Raw genomic sequence first — 17,675 nt, forward strand, 5'->3', positions numbered from 1 at the left:
ATATGTTTCACCTCTGCTGCAGCAGCTGATTTTTTCTCTATAGTCGAATGTGAGTGTTAGCCCTGGAGTCCTTTGGGTTAGGAGAGCAAGCACACCATCAGAATTCAAACTACATTTAAGCCTGAATGAGCTCCTTTACTGTCTGGAGTAACCGTTGTCTGCTGATGTTTTCAACAGGATGAGACTTTGGACTGCCTGCAGGTCAGTGTATTTTTTTTAACATTTCCATAGTGTAGCAGTTAGCACGCCTGCCTCAGAAATAGAGAGCAGGTATTTTGATGGGTTTTATTCCCAGAGGAACCACATACTTAGTGCCTGCAAGGGGCAGCAGATCTACTGTTAATGGAATTTCCCAATTGTGGGATCAATAAAGTTCAATTTTTTATAATTAATGATTTATGCATTTAGCATAGTATAGCATTTTATCCAGAGCAAATTACATGAGGACGGTTAAGTATCTATCAGTGTTTCATCTCTCATCGAAGACAGAAACATGGCCACAATTAGGGAATATATGCACAGTGTTTTTGTTTTGTTTGTTAGTTTGTTTGTTTTTTGTATTTCAAATTAACTCTCTTTTACACAAATACCTGATGTTTTTTTTACAGTATCAGTGAGCATTTTTAATGAAGCAGCAGACCTAAATTATTAAATAACCCCCAAACTCTGGTGGCAGTGTCTATAACAGCAGCTGGACATTATTCGTAACGTGCAGCATAAGCTAAGAACTCATAGATCATGCACATTCAGCAGCATGTTCCACTACTGGCTTAAAGCAACAAATATTTTCCTTAGATTTCTGAATTGATTAAGTGCAGATTGTTAAATGGAGTAAATCTTTCAGGATATAGCACTTTAGTTACTTTACTTTCCTTACAATAATAATAATTGTAATACTCAAATCCATTCACTGGTAATGGAGACAAAGGCAGAATGTCTATGACTTGTTAAATAATATGTCCACTAAGATGTTAACCAACAAATTATATTTTAAATTTAGGATGGCCATAATGAGGAATACATTTTGTGACTGGTGTGAACCTGAGCTTTGTTGTAATTGACTGAATTCTGACAACATGCTGACTGCAACGACTCTCCTTAAACTCAAAATAGATCATTCACATTCTAAAGAATGGCTTCACGTTGTTGTGTTGATGATAATGTATTGACAGAAAGCTGCTGGAATGTTCACAGTGGTGTGAAGTGAGCAGGAGGGTGAGTGAACGTTGTGCCCCTGTGTTTCTGTACACTGTGTTTAGATAGCTGTCATCCCCCTGGATGTATATCTCCACTATACACCGTTTCCCTTTTCCTGTTCTCCTCTGTTCGGATGTTGCTGTTTTACCCCGTCTCACCTTTTCCCCTTCCTTTCTTTTCTTCTCCTGTTTATGGAAAAGGGTTTTCTCTGTTTTTGCTCTTGTGTTCCTTTGTTTTTCTTCTGCATCACCATCATTTCTTACTCCCCCTCCCCGCTTCGCTGTGTGATCGGTCACAATTGTCTCATCGATGCGTAAAAATAACAGGCTGGCCCTCTGACACACTGACCCCGCAGTCACTGGGGTCAGGCTTATGTAACATCATCATGTGGACGGACAGACACTTCTCAGAGGAAGGTGAGGAATGAGGCACCTGCATGTGTAAGTATATCAGGACCTCAAGTGCACGAGGACCTTAGCCACAGCAGGTCCTCATTTACACAATCATTAGATAATACGTCAGTCAATATTTTTTGAACTAATTGATCAAATTCATCTGACACAATGAAAAGAAAACCACACACAATCCATTTATTAAAATGATAGGACTTTTATTGTTTGGAACAGCTGGAAATAACACAGAACAGTGCCAAAAAGAGCCCCAAAAGTCCCTGTGATCATCTGTGAGCATCCAGAAACCAATTTCACATTAATGAGGGAAGACATGGTTGAAGAGACAGTGACAGAAAACAGGGAGCAGAGCAGAATTAAGTGCTTTAACATGAGTGTGCATGGCCATGAAGGTGGTTTTACCCTGAACTGTCAGTGCAATTGTGAAAACATTTTTATTTCTTTGCCCTGAAGCTGTCTTGGTAAATACCATAAAAATAACCTAACCACACATTCTCTCTAATGACTTCAGAGACATTAATAAATCTGTCTACAACGATGTCTTCTTGATTGTTTTCTTCACCCACGTCCGAGTCCATGACTGGTTTGTGGTGATGTGTTGCACTCAAAGCTCCATCAGGCTTCAAGAGGTAGACTGAGTCGCAGCATTGACCGAAGAGGTAGACAAACAAATCAGTCTTGACTTGGCTCAGTTTGTCCCTTTCTTGTGCCCCTCCCCCCCAGTTTGTCAGCAGTGTAACCACCACATGTCTAAAAAGTTCCTTTACTGGATCTGTTCCAGGATCAGCAAGGAGATCTGGCGGCTGCTGGTGGAGGCGCACCGAACATCTCCTGTGAGGCGTAGGTGATGTATAAGAAACCATCTGTGTCTCTGTAGCGGGAGTAAACCTCTCTCATGCTGGAGGACATGCAGGACATGCTCTTCTCTGCCACCAGCAGGAACAGAGCCTGGGTGGAGTCCAAGTCAATCTTATTCCTACGAGACAAAGTGTTGTATGAGTGCAAAGCAGCCTGAAGAATTGTTTTACAGGAAAACCAACAGATCGGTTCCAGTCATTTACCTGAGCAGGCAGAGGAACTGACCCAAGGTGAGCTCAAAGGGAACCAGGAACTTAGTTTTGTCCAATAACGGGAGAGTCTTTTCACGGATGTAACGTTCAACAATCACCTGCCAAGTGCCATAATACACAATAACAAATACATCCTCACATTGGATACATTAAAATAGTAAAAACTGATCACAGGTACTCACGGGCAACTTATTGGGGAATTTAGATCGGATACTGCACACTTCATCTTTTCTTGTTTCTGAAACGAAACAAAGAACATTCAAAGTCTAAAACGTTGCGCTACTTATACAATGAAAAATGTAACTGTTGCAAAAAAAGACTTACCAAGACATTTCCTCTGCTTAAAGGGCATAATCTCCATTGATTTCTCAAAGGGGGCCATAGTTCTTGTTCTTTGCTTTGGGCGGTTTGTGTAGACCAGTGGTGCTGGTGTGGCGTGGTCTCGCCTGGGCTGACGGTGAAGTCCCTTCAGGCTGGAAGTCAGCAAACCCCAGTGAGAGGCTGTGACTGCTGATGTTTTATAGGGGGCAGCACAGGGAGGGGTCCAAATGTGACACCCACAAACATCAACAAATCACTTGTCATCCCCGTGGCCAGTGTGTTCCTGTGGTGATGCAGCAGTCTGTTAATGTGTGTGTGTGTGGGCCACACTCCTTTGTGGTTCGGATCACACATACTGGTTATCCCACTCAGCATTCTCACGTCTACATGACACATTTGTGCTGCTGTCACGTACACACTCAGGCTCAAAGTAGACCAAACGCAGAGACATGAGTGTACCCTGGAGAACATAAACAACACATGACAGGACTCCACAGGAATAGTCAGTATTCTTACATGACTGCTGCTTTCTTTATGGCCACATCTGACACACACGGATTTTACCAGCTCACACCTAGCGGCCACTTGGCCCACCAATCACGGATAATGATAAGAGTGCAGATGCTAACATCTGGTATCCAGGCATCTAAAATGTGGGCCACGTGTTTGCCTAACTCACACCAATTGTTGTCTGCCTCGATTTCTGGCCACAAATTGATTTATTGATTGATGGCTGAAGTTGAAACATGAGACATACTGTAGCATTGTATCTTGATCTGTGACCCACGTCTGGACGATAGACGTGGTAGACTGGACAAGAGCTTGTGGCAAAATTACTTTCATGTAGATTTTTTTTCTTTATTTTTCAACCATGGGAATTGGAACACATTCATTTAGCAGTAATTGACTTCCAAGAAAAATGTCCTGCGACAAGGACTGAAATTGTTTGCTGTATAGAGACTGAGTGAAAAGAGCCACAACACCTTTGGTATGGATGTGGAATGCCGTCTGTGTTTTCCAAGAAGTTTAGGAAGTCCACCTATCCATCTATCTATTATCATCAGAGATAACGATAAATGTCTCCCTGTAATTAACTGTTCAGGTTTCTTATAAGCCTTGTTTGTGTTTTTAGCGCCCTCTGTCGTGCTCACACTTTGGCTCAGCGTCTCTGTCAACAGACGGGCTGAGTTATCCTGAGTTTTATTTGTCCAAGTTGTTTTCGGCATTAGCGCTCGTCATACTTAGAGCCACGTAAGAAGAGTGCAAACTCCATCTGGAGTCGAGCATGTGATACTGCCGCAGGCGCCAAAGAACACAGGGGGAAATGGTTTAGTCAGCTGGAAAATGTAAAAAGTGAAAAGGTTAAAGGTTGTACCCGTATATATCAGTGTCCCCTGTGCACAGTGCCAATTTAAAGAAACGAATCAGAACTCATGGAATAGGTCATCATCACATGGCAAGCTCGTTCTACAGTAGATTATTGGTAACATGTGATAAAGTAAAAAAGTGACAATACTGTTAAAGAGATTAGCTTGACCCTCCCTGACGTATTGTTGTCCATTTTTTTACCCTTTCAGTGAGTTCGACGTGTGGGACCAGTCCTGTCGAACAGGCTTTAGGTGGAGCACAGGCTGGCTAAAAGGTAGGTAAAGAACGCCCTCTGCTGGTAAAATATAACCAGAGACCACTTCACCTGTCATAAAGACCAGTCATCAGAGGCCTGCACAGGACTCGACTTCAAGGTTTCAGCCCAACAAAAGGTCTACTTCTACTGAAGGGACTCCTTCAAATCCGATTGATATTGGAGGAAAACCAGGCACCAGGTAATGAGTTCTGTATAAAATACACACTACTTATTGTACCTTAAAACTTTAAATTAAAACATGAATAAATGTGATATTTAAACTGATTAATAATAAAAAAGATTTTTACATTTACTTTCTATTAAACACAATTTTATAAAATATACAGTAGGGGTCTCTGCTCTGCCTGTCCAATAGACGATAGATACAACTTTATTAATCCCTTGGGAGTTACCTCCGGGAAATTAAGGAAGTCTGAAGGTCCTTGGTCATTAAATAAAATTTGTTCTTAAGTATTATTATTTTTGTTGTTGTTGTGATAGTTAATATTATTTTGACGAAAACTCATGTGTGGAACTGTTTGTCCTCTGGCACCGTGTCATTTACAGTCAAGTTGGATTTTTCTGTGCATCTGTTCGAAAAACTTCACCGACCAATCACAGAGCAGGTTTGAAGCAGTGGCTCCTCCTCCTTCTCCGCCTGACTGCCGCTGCTGTTGCTGCTCCCACATGTAACGTTATCTGCCACCGTCCGTCTGTTGCATTGTCTCGTTGGGGACACAGCTCGCCGAGCTCCATGGCATCTCCAGAGCACCACGGAAGTCAGGAGTGAAATTACAAACAGAGGCCATGTGAACAGGAAATGAAGCCTGGGTTTGACATCATACATGGGACGTTTTATGGTGTGTTAATCTGCACACGCTGGAGCTACTGGTCCTGTAGCAGCAGTCGGTCTGCAGCGGTGCCTCAGACTGGCTGCTCGGCACGTCATATGGTACGCGTAATGATTTCTTCCTTAATGTTGTGTTAATATAGGAGGTTACGATGTTGTCGCGTGTTCAAACGTGATTTACCCAAAGCCGGACCCGAGATCCTTCGTCCCTCTCATCCACTGCACCGGTACCTGAGTGGTGGTCAGTGGTGGTGCGCCCACGTTCTCCAGGAACCAGGATGGCCGGCCGCCGAAGCTGCGTGAACTCGCTCTGGTCCGGCACCGAGCGCGTCCGCATCGGAGAGCGCCTCAAAGCGACGCTGGCCGGGGTTCTGGAGCTGGAGCTGCTCAGGTGCAAACACCTGGAGATGGTGGACACTGCTATGGAGAACCGTGCCCACGTTACTGCCGCCGACGAGGAGCCACAGCAACATGAGGAGGAGGAGGAGGAAGAGGAGAAGCGCGAAGACTCAGAGAGCACCGCCGTGGACACCGAGCAAGGCTCTGCGACATCCCGCCGGCAACAGGTCAGTGAGTCCGTGGGTCTGGCAGCTCATAGTCTGGGTCTGTAGGCTCCATGACGAGATTATTAAATATGGATGCGGGGGATGAGGGTGATCTGCCAACAAAGCAGCCCCTCTGCGGATCAGGAGACAGATTTTATTCATGCCTTCCGGCTCTCGGCCGTGTTGAGAGCTGAATAACCAATTGATGGAGATGGTGCCAGAGAGCATCCGAGCGTGCGGCCCGGTCATTAGACTTAGCAGCAATGTCACACGGAGTAAAATGTCATTGAGGTCACAGTGTGACCAGCTCCTGTCTGTCTGACCCTCAAGGTTATTAATGATGATTATTAACGATGATGATCTGTGTGTACACACAGGTCCTACAATTAAGTCTAAATAATAATACACAAACCAGAAATCAGATACTGCAGCAGTGTTTGGTTCTGGCCTGTGAGCCCATCAGCTGCAAAGGTCACTTTGGCACATTCACATGTGAAGATAGACTCCATCACCTGCAAAAGAACAGGTTTGGTCCCTACCTGTGGGGAAAGCCCCCCAAACTGGGGGAAGAGTTTGGACGTGTGATCTCAGTGTCATGGAGAAAAAGAAAGAAAGAAAGGAAACCTTTACCAAAAGCTGTGTCTTGAAATAGATACGCAGGTCTTTTTGTGATGAGAATGTGGGGAATGTGGGTTGACATGTAATACAGGAGGACAGGATGTGAGCCGGTCTCATCCCAAAGCCTGGAGACTGAGGCCAGAGTTGATCTCATTCATTAACAGGCTGTAGTTATTCAGACCGTTGACTTCTTGGAGATTTGGGCGACCTTACTGCATTACGGCTCAAAAAGGGAAAAACATTTTTGAGGAATTGCACTGTCTTTGTAAAAAAGCGAATAACCTTGTCTACAGTTCTATGTTTGAATGAAATGAGATCTTTTTAAAAATTGCATCACATTGCTGACACAGCTCATGCAGCAGCATCAGCTTAATGTTAATTCAAAGTGAATCAACATCACATTTTGATAAACACTCGTAGGCCTCCTGTGTTCTTTTGATGACTTGTCCCTGTCCCTTATAACGTGACTGGAAAGTACCGTCCCCCCACCCCAATATTTGTAATGAAAACACTGTGGTTGAAAATTACAAAGGCACAAGGGAGGGATGATGGACAGATTTTATGCAATGACATTTTGTAACTTGCAAGATACACACGCAAACAACAGAATTACAACATCCTGGTTCGTCTTTGTTATTAATGAATTAGGGGCAAAACGTTGTTTTGGGTAAATACTGTAGCTCTCACCTCATCTGACCATGTAGTAGAAAACAATAACCTGCTCAGATCATGACAACATATCACTTCAGTAGGAGATTTAGCTCACAATGTATGTTTTTGGACTTAACCTAATCAACAAATATTTTCTTTTCTTTCTTTTGCATGATTCAACATTTCCATGCACTTGCTTTGAAGCTAGTCTTTCTACCACACAAACCGCTAGACAAACATATTTAGCAACTATTTTGATGTCAAACAATTTAAAAAAAACCTTTCGGTATAATTTCTTGAAAAACACTGGATAATTTCCTTGTGCATTTTGGTTTTTCTTTGAACACAACAAGTCTGTAAATTAATTTTAGCCTTTTGACTACACCCAACTCCACAGAGGGCACTGAATGGAGCACCTTTTTAAAGCATGTGTGGGCCTGATGACGACTGTCAATGCGGTTGTTGAGATGCCACCTTAGGACGTGCAGCTTTCCACGACACACTAAAATGCCAGTTTAAACTATTAGTTTTGGAAAAAGAAAGAAATGTTTGAATTAAATAATTTATGTTTCAACAATTCATTTCAGTGTTGGCCTTCTAGACGGTACTGTGAAGAGCTTATTCAAAAACAATGCAGACAGACGCACACTCAGAGTGATGCATGTGTGTTCTTCTGCTCACTGACTGAGTTTATCTAGGATTATCTCTGCAGCACTTTCAGATTTGACAAACCAGTAACAGGTCGGGATCAGGATCTGCTGGGTTTTTTTTTTTTACCTGAACTAGAACATTCATGGCTGTATTATTAATATTTCACTCTCATACATATTCAGTAACTGATACTTTTTCTCACTTTTCACCGTGTGGTGTGGCACTGTGGCGTGAGTCAGCAGCCTGCAGGATAATAAGACATAATTCCGTGCACCGGCAGCGGTCGTTATCTGTGTAAGACAGTGTTTTTCTGTTGCACGATATTGTTAAAATCATGTCCTTGGAAGGTAAGTTAGAATGCTACAGTCTGGCCTTACCAGAAATAGCCGTCCCATTTGGGCAAGGGCATCTGCATGGAGGTGTATGGCTCATTATGTGCCGCCTCGCTCACCGCCCACTGACCAATATCTCCTGTGGTGAGATCCTGTGGAGAGGCTGAGCTGCGTTTCATTTCATTCTCACCTCTGAAACGAGTGTGTGTAGCAGAGCAGGCAGGTTGGCTGTCTGCCCTCTGACTGCACTGGCTGGCCTCCACTGCTACCCACACACACACAAAACAAACAACCAACCAACCATTCAAACAACAGGATCTGCTGCGAAAGAGAAAACATCTGGTTTGGAGCAGATGGTGGCTGAGAAAACAGAGATAATCTTCATCCACAGACCAGTGTCTATTTTGATTTTGACTAAAGTGTGACTTAGTCTGAGTCTCAGTTTGATCAATGAAAGTAATAGAATTGAATTTTAGCTTTAGTCGACGAAAAAGTAGAATTATTTAAACAGACTACATTGAAATTAGATCTAGTCTCAATTGAGCTTCAAAGGCAATCTAATAGGAAACTATGTTTAATGGAACATCTTTCAGTGACACATTTACAACAAAATGTTATTCATCAATGTTTACGAAGACCTACGTTATGGTATAAAAATGTTGACAAGAGGCTGTGACAAATTCTACTTCACAGCTAAGCCACATTAGTTCCTACATGAATGCATCGGTCTGTTTACCTCTGCATGAATCTCAGGCTGACGTGTCTACAGATGTTGCCAAGTTTGTCAACATTTATTCATCAATAAGCGTTATCATCATTTAGCCTAGCATATCTTCCTGTTTTTTGTTCAGTTTGTGGTCAACATAACAATCCAATATATGCTTCCAAAATATTGTTTGTAGGAAGAGAAGACAAATATTAAGTTCCATGCGTGCCTACTTTTAAATAGTGTGAGCATCAGTTTTCACAGTATGTATTTTGAATGTATTGTGTAAAGAAGATGATCCTTGGTGTCTAAGTTTTCAACTCTTACAACTCACTTGGTGAAATCGTCACAGATGCAGCTCTGTGTTGGAGAAACAGAAACAGAAGCTTCTCACACATTAGAGCTGCAACAGTGACACAAGTGACTGACAGAAAATCAATCACTAACTTTTAATGATCTCATTCGCCCCTGTCCTTCCTGGCTCTTAGCTAAATATCCTTATAACAATGAGTGTCTCTGCTGCTGCTGTTACTGAAGTCAGTCTTCCCTGACATTCACCGAGGCATCATCTTACACAACCAGCCATTACTCTGACTCGTGGAGTGACAAAGCTTTTGTTCCTGGTTTTGGCCTCAGGATCCTCCTCATGTCACCGATAAAACCCCTAAAAATTTCCAACATTGACACTTGAACGTCACCCAAAAGCTGCAGTGTGTTGGTCCACTACGTTATAATGCAGCAGACACTCTGCTGGTCCCTTGTGTGGACCATCTCCAGATATAAACACTACATTAATATTTCATGAAATAATTCATACAGTGCAGCATAGAATGGGCAGCCACTCTCACCACCCGCACAATGTCTGAGCCACATATTTGGCCACTACAGAGGCCATGGCTAATCTCTCTCTAATGGAATAATGCTCCTAATTCAATAAGAGGTAAAGTGCTGCTCGTGGAGCCGCCTTAGCTGTTGCATTATTCTCTAATCGACCCATGCTTTTTCTGTATACTGTCACCGAGGGGCTGTGGGGCTCTCTCACATGAAACAGTTTCATGTTTCAGAGCTGCGAGCAGAGCCCCCAACCCACTTGTCTGTCACTCACTAATGATTCCATCACCACTGGTTTCTGTGTAACATTACACCGTGTGATGTGCACAGCTTTATGATGTTGACAGACAGTGTAAGGAGCTGCATGTTCAAGTATAGGAAACAGGAAATGAGGGCTTTTTGTGCACATCTTTACTCATCAAATGGTAAATTTGAGTCAGTGCAGAGGAAAAAATATCAATTGTCCAACTGCAGAATTACAACTGTGTTCATTTTACAGGCAAATTGACCAACGGGTAGTATTCTGACCATCATTTTACCATTTAACTAATCGAATATCTTGCATCTTTTATTTCATTTTTTATTTATGTATAGAATAGCAACAAAACAAAACACAATTAACATCAAAATTAACTGGAATGTGTTATTTGAGAGAACGGACAAAATTGCCATACCACAACTGCCGTGCTGGCATTGGCAAAAAACTGTAAAATGTCCAAGGATTTTTATTGTCAATTGAAAATGTTCCGCCAGTGTAAATACATGTCGGCTTTTATAAAGAATCGATTGATATAAATAGAAAATAGACGGCAGCCTGGATGAATAAAATCTCTCATTATTACTGTTATTAGAGTATTGGCCTATGTTTAGTAGAGAGTAGTTGTTGCTGCATTGGGAAATCCAAGAACATGGCAACAAAACAGACAGTAGAACGCACATGTGAGTGAAAAACACGATGAGCCAGGATTAGTGCAAGTTGGTACAGAGGACAAGTTAAATATTCCAGCAGATCTGTTGTAGTTGTGTGTGGGAGGAAAAGTAAGACTGAGTTGGAGAGTGAGTGGCTGTAGCTATGGTGAGTCGGGGGCAGCTGACTCCAAGATTATTACAGAAGTGGGAGGGGGTGGATTATTTGTCCAGGAGAGTATGGGGGAGGTAGGGGTCCTCCAAGATGCCCTTCTCTCTCACCCAGCAACCGCTCACCCTTCCTCCCTCCCTTCCCTGTCTTCACCGCCCTCACTCCAGCAGTGACTCACTCTCATTTCTGTGTCTTATTTTTTTGGTCCCTCTCTCCCTCATTCGGGTCTCCCACTCAGCAGCCTCTCACTGCAGATCCACCGCAGAAGGAAAAGGAAAATGAAGACAGAGTTTAGGAGAGAGTTGAAGCTCCTTAATCTCCCACAGCTCAGATAAGACGAGGAATAGTCAAAGTCTTTCTAAACTTCTTTCCTGCCCCGTCCTCCCCCTACTCTCCCTATCTCAGCCTTCCCTTCTGTCGCCCCGGCTGCTCTTTGTTACGTCATCTGTTCCCCCTTCTATTATCCTCTCAATCCCCCTCCTCAGCACAGCAGTGAGTCACTACCTGTTTTGTTTCTGCAGCAACAAGAGGATTGATCAGTGCCACTCAGTGTTTCTGTTGTCGGGACTCCATCAGTCTAATGCAGGGGCTCTTGGCTCCTGTCCTAGAGGAGAGGGGGGTTGTCGGAGGGGATTAGAGGATAAATGGATGGGTGGGGGCTGGAGTAGGGGGGTAACTCTTGCAAGCTTTTGCTAATCAGGCAAACTGAGGCACGTTGCTAACTTGAGGGATTGATTGTTGGTATTGTGTTTAGAGGTTGATGTTCCAGTAAAAGTGGAGGCGAGGTCACTTCTCAGAATGATATAATGGACACAGCCTTACAGGTTCTTTTGTATGGGATTAAATTACATTTCTTTAGTTCATGGAGTTCTGATAGAACTGAAAGTAATCAACAAAGTGGAGTGTCTTCAAGGTACTCTCCTTAATACTTCTATTCAGTAGTACTTTCTGCTTTTACTACATTACTCCATTATATTCTTCAGCTATTTACTATGAAAATGAATCATGAAAATGAGGATGTTCCACTAATGGGAATTTGACATCTTCCAGAGTTGAGCCAAGAATCGCTGAAATGTGTGTCACAGCAAACAATATCTGACATCAGATCCTTTAGGATGTAATAGTCACAACTGAATTAGACCAAGTCATCCAGGTCATTTTGTTTATGACACTTTATGGTCAAATGCATACTTTTCTCTCTGAATATTTTGTTACTCATTTTTCAAAGTTAAAAAAAATAGAATTACAGTCTTTACAGTTTACTTTTAAATGCATTTTAAGATGGTCTTTATATGTCAATAAGGTTTAAGACAAATTTCTCCATTCTTTATGAGGCTTTTTTTTCAGGGTTAACGCAGCTCAAAGATATAATGATAAAAGTTGTCAAGGCGTTTTGAAAAAGTACAGAAACAAATGATAATGAATATTGCTGGGTTGCGTAGGTTTGTAGGTCACTTTTGGGTTCATGTTGATGTCAAGACAACCTGTGGAGACTTGAACTCGCAACCATGATACATAAAACAGCATACTGTACAGTACTAGTTAAAAGAAAAGAAAACCTTTTTGTTGGTTTTCCAAATATAAAGTAACTGTTGATGGCTTGTTGCATCACTACACAAAGATTTATACCTGTGGATCACAGTGATAGCAGGGACAAAAGATACATGTTTTCAGTGTAACAAAAGGTTACAGAAAAATTGTGAAACACTGCCCTGATATTCTTAATACATGAATAATCTTGTGCACAGAGAGTTTGTTATTTGTCACAGTCACTCAGTTGTATTTTTACACTTTTTTTTCAGGCTGCCTCCACTTCTGATACGGTTCTATCACCCTACCAGAGCAGCCCTGAGGACTGTGGCGGTCAGTCAGGAGATGGAGCAGTCTGCTCTTCATCAGTCAGAGGGAGTCATTCACGCTGGTCCACTCTGTCCTGGGACGCCCCCTCTGACCTGCTCTCTCCACCCACTCCAGACCCTAGTGGAATGGTCCACCTGGACAGTGACTCCAGACCCAGTTCAGGTGAAAATGTTTGACACTGAGTGATAACAACGCTGACCTGTATGGTTAGCAGCAGCGTTTGTCACCTTTTGTCACCACTGCAGCTCACCTTGTGTAACAGAAGTCCAATTAAACATTAACCACACTATTTACCTCAGCCTTTGTGAGCCAGTCGTTTATCAGTTTTTGTCTCGTTCTCTTCGTTCTCAGGACATTCTTTCCAAACCCTTATCCAGTCTCTCTGTAGCTTTGACTTTAATTTTCATCTTCTCACACAATTTGGACATTTCTTCATTTCTTTCTTTCCTATCAACCTAAGTAGTGTTTAGAAATTTTTTTTTTTTTTTAAAAAAGACCAACCTGACATGATCTGAGGTCAACAACCCTTTTTTTCTATAATCCCCCAGTTGCAGAATTGTTTTTAATATTTCAACCTGTAAATCTCACAAAGTCAACATCCAGTCAGGATTTTGTGATACATTATGGAACGAGTGACATGTTGTTGTTAGTCAAACAGTGGATCCAGCCCTGTGACGTCTTTCTCCTGGAATTTATGTTCCAGTTTCTGTGGGTGATGTCTTGTCTTTGTTTGCTAAGGTTTTACTGACTTCATGTCTCTCTCTCTAGCTTTCTTTCTCTACACCCAAACTAAATACTGTCAATACAAAAACATTCCTCAGAAAAGATTCCACTGAAGGAGTTTCCATGACAATGGAGTCATTGTGACAGTTTATGAAAAATCTGAAAAAATATAAAAATATCTTGTGCTGAAATATTTAGGTGTTTAGTATGGATAATTATGTGTCAAGCAACACAGCAGTGCAGTACATAAGATGCATTAGTCATACCATGTATACATATTACTGTAAACTATACGGTAGATAAAATTGTATCTTCTGTGATTTCCCTGATCAAGGTTTCTACTCCGTGAGTGGGAGCTCTCTCTCAGACTCCTGCTACTCTGTGTCTAGTGAAGCGGCTCAAGGAGGAGGTCCTGTGCCACCAGCTAAACCTCTAAAACTGTGGGAGCAGGCTCTTGTGTCTACCGACAACACTGACATCCTGTGGTCAGAAGGTGTGACACACAAACACCAGCAGGAGCAGCCACTTCTGCAGACGGGCCAAGAGGATGTCCTGCCCACAGAGGAGGCTCCGCTTTCAGGTGAGTTATTGTTTGAGATAAAACCGTGTGTTTTCAATTCTCTAAATTAGTTTGTGTCCTGTTTTGCACCCCTGTTGTAAATTGTCCTTTGCTTCTGAATGAGAGATGTTGAGTTCAGATCTGTCAAGGTCTAATCTGTGAACATTTCCTAATGTGAAGGGTCTGAAAACTCTGTGTTTAACAATTTTTAAACAGTGGCTGGGTTTTAGACAAAAACTCATATAAATAAAGCAGATTCCTAGAATATGGCAAAATGTATTTTAAATGTTGGGTTTTCAATTTTATTTTTAATTTTATATCGAATAAATAAAACTTGACAAAAAATTAATAAAATGCCATTTTAATCATTATACTCTCAACTTAACTTTAATCGTTAACTGTAAGGTCTAACAATGTTATGAATCATCATATGTGCAAAATACATTGATGACAATCTGAAAAAAGGGATAAACAAATCTTTCCTTGTCTCTCACAGGAGCAAAGGACCTGGAAGTGACTGGTCTGAGTTTTCTGTCAGACCTCTGTTCAGGACAAAGAGATTCATTGATTCAGTCCCTGCTTCCACTTCTTGACTCCACTTCCTCTTTGTCAACCCCCTCCCTCCATTCGAAACCCCAACTGGACCCTCGATACTGTACTGACCTAGTTTCTCGTCGGACCAAAGAGGTTTATTCCTACCCCAGTCCGTTGCATGCTGTGGCCCTGCAGAGCCCCCTCTTCACCTCTCAGAGTCAAGAGCAGGCAGTCTCTGTGAATCTGGAAGGACTCCAAAATGATGAACTATCAGAGTCCAAAGCCAAGACATCCGTCCCGCTGCAGCTTCAACAGTCTGTTGCTACATTCTCTGTCACACAGTTGGAGCAGTACATCTCCCGCCTGGCTCATCAGTACCGCAGCAGGGTGACATCTTCCACCACTGATCTGTCCTTAACTTCCATCTCAGCAAGAGGTCTTTGCATGCCTGGAAAAAGTCACGGTTCCACTCAGTCTCTTTCTGCTTTTGAAAGCCGCAGTACAAACTCAGCAATGCCAGGGGGCAGCATCACTCCCTGTAAGTCACTCCTAGGAAACCTGGCCAGAGTCAGTCTTAGCACCTCTGGGAAAAAGGCCACAAGGAACTCAATCAACCTGGGAAACCTTCCTTCAGCAACTGGAGAGGATTTGAATATAAATCTGCATCTCAACCTGAACCTGAACCTGGCTCCAGGATTAAATCCTATCAAAGGAACTGTGGACAATTCCAAAAGTGTCAGTTGTGGATCTTTGAGAAGTGATTTTACTTCCGCTCCTTCTTCCTCCACATCATCAATCCCCTCTGCTCCACCAGTCCCAGCGCTCAGAGCTCGGCCTCGGATTTCAACTTGTCCAAGCAGCTTGAGCCACCGCAGTTCCCTGGAGGTCACGTCAGGATCTGGACCCACTTCTGGATATGGGTCATCATTCTGTCGCTCTTTTGAATTGACCAGTGGGGCGCCACCTGAGGCTGGACCATCAATGTTGGGTGTCAGTGCTGGATCAGCTCCTGGATCCCAGCGGAGCAGTTTGATCCAAGAATCGAGCTCTGGACCCAAGTTAAGAGAAGACTCTCCCATGGTGGGAGAGATCTCCCGCCTGTCAGGGTTGTCCAGGGCTGTTGTGGTTGGACTGATGGAACAAGGGGTGGAGCTTGATATTGACTGCTTCCAGACAGATGCTGCAGGTGAAGTGAAGGGTCACAGTAAATCTCTTCAGACCGCCAAGGCAGACCAATCACATGATTATACCAGACTGAGCAATCTGAATCCTCAGAGACCAATCCAGCTCTCCCTCAGTGTCACCCACTCTCCTCAGTCTCAGACTAGCCTCACCCCTCCTCTCTCACACTCGAGTAGCCCCATACACCCATACCAGTCCATACATAGTCCATCTCCACACTACTCCTCACATTCCCACTATCAGCAGATACCTTCCCCATCTGACATCCCCTCTTCCACGGCCTCCTCGCCTGCTTCACGCCCAAATCCTCGGGGTCGCTCACCCCCCAGGCCACTCCAGCCGTCACCTTTGGGTGCCACTCCACTTTCAGTGTTCCGTAGGGATGCACCATTTCAGTGCTCCCTACCTCACACCAGCACAAGGACTTCATCACTAGAGCATGGTGGCATTCAACATAGAGGTGGATCACTTCGGCAGAGTGGGGGTGGGAGCGGTGGATGGAAGAGGGCAGAGGGAGAAGGCCTTTACAAAGGAAAGCATGCCTCCCATAAGTTGGTCAGGGCAGCTACAGTAAGCTGCAGTGGCAAGAAAGACGACTATAGTTCAGTTTGGGGTGAGGAGGAAATAGAACTCACGGCATCCGCAGCAGCTCACACCCCGAGGAAGAACTCCAACAAACTCTGGAGAGGTTTTGAGGGGCGACTGTGGGGCAAAGAGTCAGAGAAAGAAAAGGAGGAAATGGACAGAGCTGAGTACGGCTACGGGTGGAGGAGGAACAGTGTTGGAAGCTGGAGAAGGGAGAAACCAAGGGTCAAGGCTACATCCAGCAGTAGTGACAAGAGGCCAAAAGTAGAAAACTCACCTCTTTTCTTGAAGGGCAGGGGGAAAGAAGACGGGGAGAGACGTGGCTCCAGCCTCAGGCTTTCCAGAAGAGCTCTGTTCAGGAGTGAGTCTCAAGGTTTGCTGGTGCCTCATAACCACAGTGAGGTCCACGTGAAGCGGGCACACTGGGTCTCCTCTTTAGATGTAGGCCAAGGTGTCATGAGCATCAACAAGGATGAAGGCATCAGACTGCTCAGAACAAAAGAGGGAGACAAACATCTGTCTTCTTCCGCAAGCCTCTTTAACCTGTCTCATTCTCAGAGCCTGGAGGGCAGCTGCCTCTCACTTTCTCCCCTCTCCTCCCCCTCATTCTCTCCATCTCCTCCTCCACGGATGCCTCTCCAGCGCTCTCGGTCACTGAAGGACTTGGGGAGGAGAATGTTTGGCTCAATGAGGTCTCTCAGTCTCAAACGAAAGCCATCAAAGAAGTGATATTTGTACCATAAGTAAATTATTACAGTAGATTTTTACATGTGTAATACTTAAACCATAAGGGTGGATAGCATTAAAGACCATGTATTAAGTAGTGCCATTATTTACAAAACACGTATTCAGAAAAGTTGGTACACTTCTTAAAAACTAACAGGGAATTTTTACAGACGTCCATATTTCTCCTTCCTAAATGGCGTTGATCACATGTTCACATTTGTTACTAATTGTTGAACCAAATTACTAGTATTCCAGTTTTGCAAGTTGAATTTTCAGCCAGGATTTCTGTATTATAAACGTACTCTGTTTTCGATTATACTTTACATGATGCACCAGACATAATGCAGACCTTTCATGTTAGGCTACTGTTTAGAGATGTCACGATGACTCGTTATCACAATTAAGTGTGATATTAAGCGCTATAATTAATCCATCGTAACGTTTCCTGTATATAAAGCAGGAACTATAGTTGAGCACTACACAAACGGAACGAAAACAACGTTACACAACACCGGTGTGTTGCTGCTTTTGTTGCTTTGTTTTTAACTGTGCCATGCCATAGACAATGCAGTGAGTACGAAATACATCCAATAGGCTTCATCACCTGCGAGACAACTACCCG

The 17,675-nt window shown here is 43.2% G+C and overlaps 2 protein-coding genes across 5 annotated transcripts; one reads left to right on the forward strand and one right to left on the reverse strand.

Annotated features, from left to right (window-relative positions):
• Positions 1-213: 213 nt before the first annotated feature.
• On the reverse strand, positions 214-4,561 carry map1lc3cl (microtubule-associated protein 1 light chain 3 gamma, like). The gene is made up of 4 exons (XM_008326838.3): positions 3,002-4,561; positions 2,860-2,915; positions 2,669-2,775; positions 214-2,583 (listed from the first exon to the last, which is right to left on the reverse strand). The coding sequence occupies exons 1-4, from the start codon at positions 3,057-3,059 to the stop codon at positions 2,391-2,393; spliced, it is 414 nt and encodes a 137-aa protein (XP_008325060.1). The 5' UTR covers positions 3,060-4,561; the 3' UTR covers positions 214-2,390.
• LOC103390808 (uncharacterized) lies at positions 2,561-17,435 on the forward strand. Of its 4 annotated transcripts, none has more exons than XM_008326837.3 (7): positions 2,561-2,695; positions 4,576-4,821; positions 5,190-5,482; positions 5,616-6,038; positions 12,687-12,906; positions 13,802-14,047; positions 14,523-17,435. In XM_008326837.3, exons 4-7 carry the CDS (start codon positions 5,751-5,753, stop codon positions 17,054-17,056), a joined length of 3,288 nt encoding a protein of 1,095 aa, XP_008325059.1. In that variant the 5' UTR covers positions 2,561-2,695; positions 4,576-4,821; positions 5,190-5,482; positions 5,616-5,750; the 3' UTR covers positions 17,057-17,435. The 4 variants fall into 4 exon arrangements, with proteins under 4 accessions (XP_008325059.1, XP_024918779.1, XP_024918778.1 ...); XM_025063011.1 differs by having other exon boundaries at positions 5,190-5,248; positions 5,364-6,038; XM_025063010.1 differs by having other exon boundaries at positions 5,190-6,038.
• Positions 17,436-17,675: the final 240 nt, after the last annotated feature.

The sequence above is a fragment of the Cynoglossus semilaevis genome, chromosome 15 (genome assembly GCF_000523025.1).
Source record: "Cynoglossus semilaevis isolate Cse_v1.0 chromosome 15, Cse_v1.0, whole genome shotgun sequence".
Taxonomy (NCBI): Eukaryota; Metazoa; Chordata; class Actinopteri; order Pleuronectiformes; family Cynoglossidae; genus Cynoglossus; species Cynoglossus semilaevis.

What these genes read in the sequence shown, in the direction of transcription:
- map1lc3cl (XM_008326838.3), bottom strand. Translation starts at nt 3,059, where the DNA reads ATGGCCCCCTTTGAGAAATCAATGGAGATTATGCCCTTTAAGCAGAGG. An exon ending in TAAGCAGAGGAAATGTCTTG is followed by an intron (nt 2,916 to 3,001) that starts GTAAGTCTTTTT and finishes GTTTCGTTTCAG; the next exon opens with AAACAAGAAAAGATGAAGTG. An exon ending in AATTCCCCAATAAGTTGCCC is followed by an intron (nt 2,776 to 2,859) that starts GTGAGTACCTGT and finishes GGCACTTGGCAG; the next exon opens with GTGATTGTTGAACGTTACAT.
- LOC103390808 (XM_025063010.1), top strand. Translation starts at nt 5,751, where the DNA reads ATGGCCGGCCGCCGAAGCTGCGTGAACTCGCTCTGGTCCGGCACCGAG. An exon ending in CGACATCCCGCCGGCAACAG is followed by an intron (nt 6,039 to 12,686) that starts GTCAGTGAGTCC and finishes CTTTTTTTTCAG; the next exon opens with GCTGCCTCCACTTCTGATAC. An exon ending in TGACTCCAGACCCAGTTCAG is followed by an intron (nt 12,907 to 13,801) that starts GTGAAAATGTTT and finishes TCCCTGATCAAG; the next exon opens with GTTTCTACTCCGTGAGTGGG.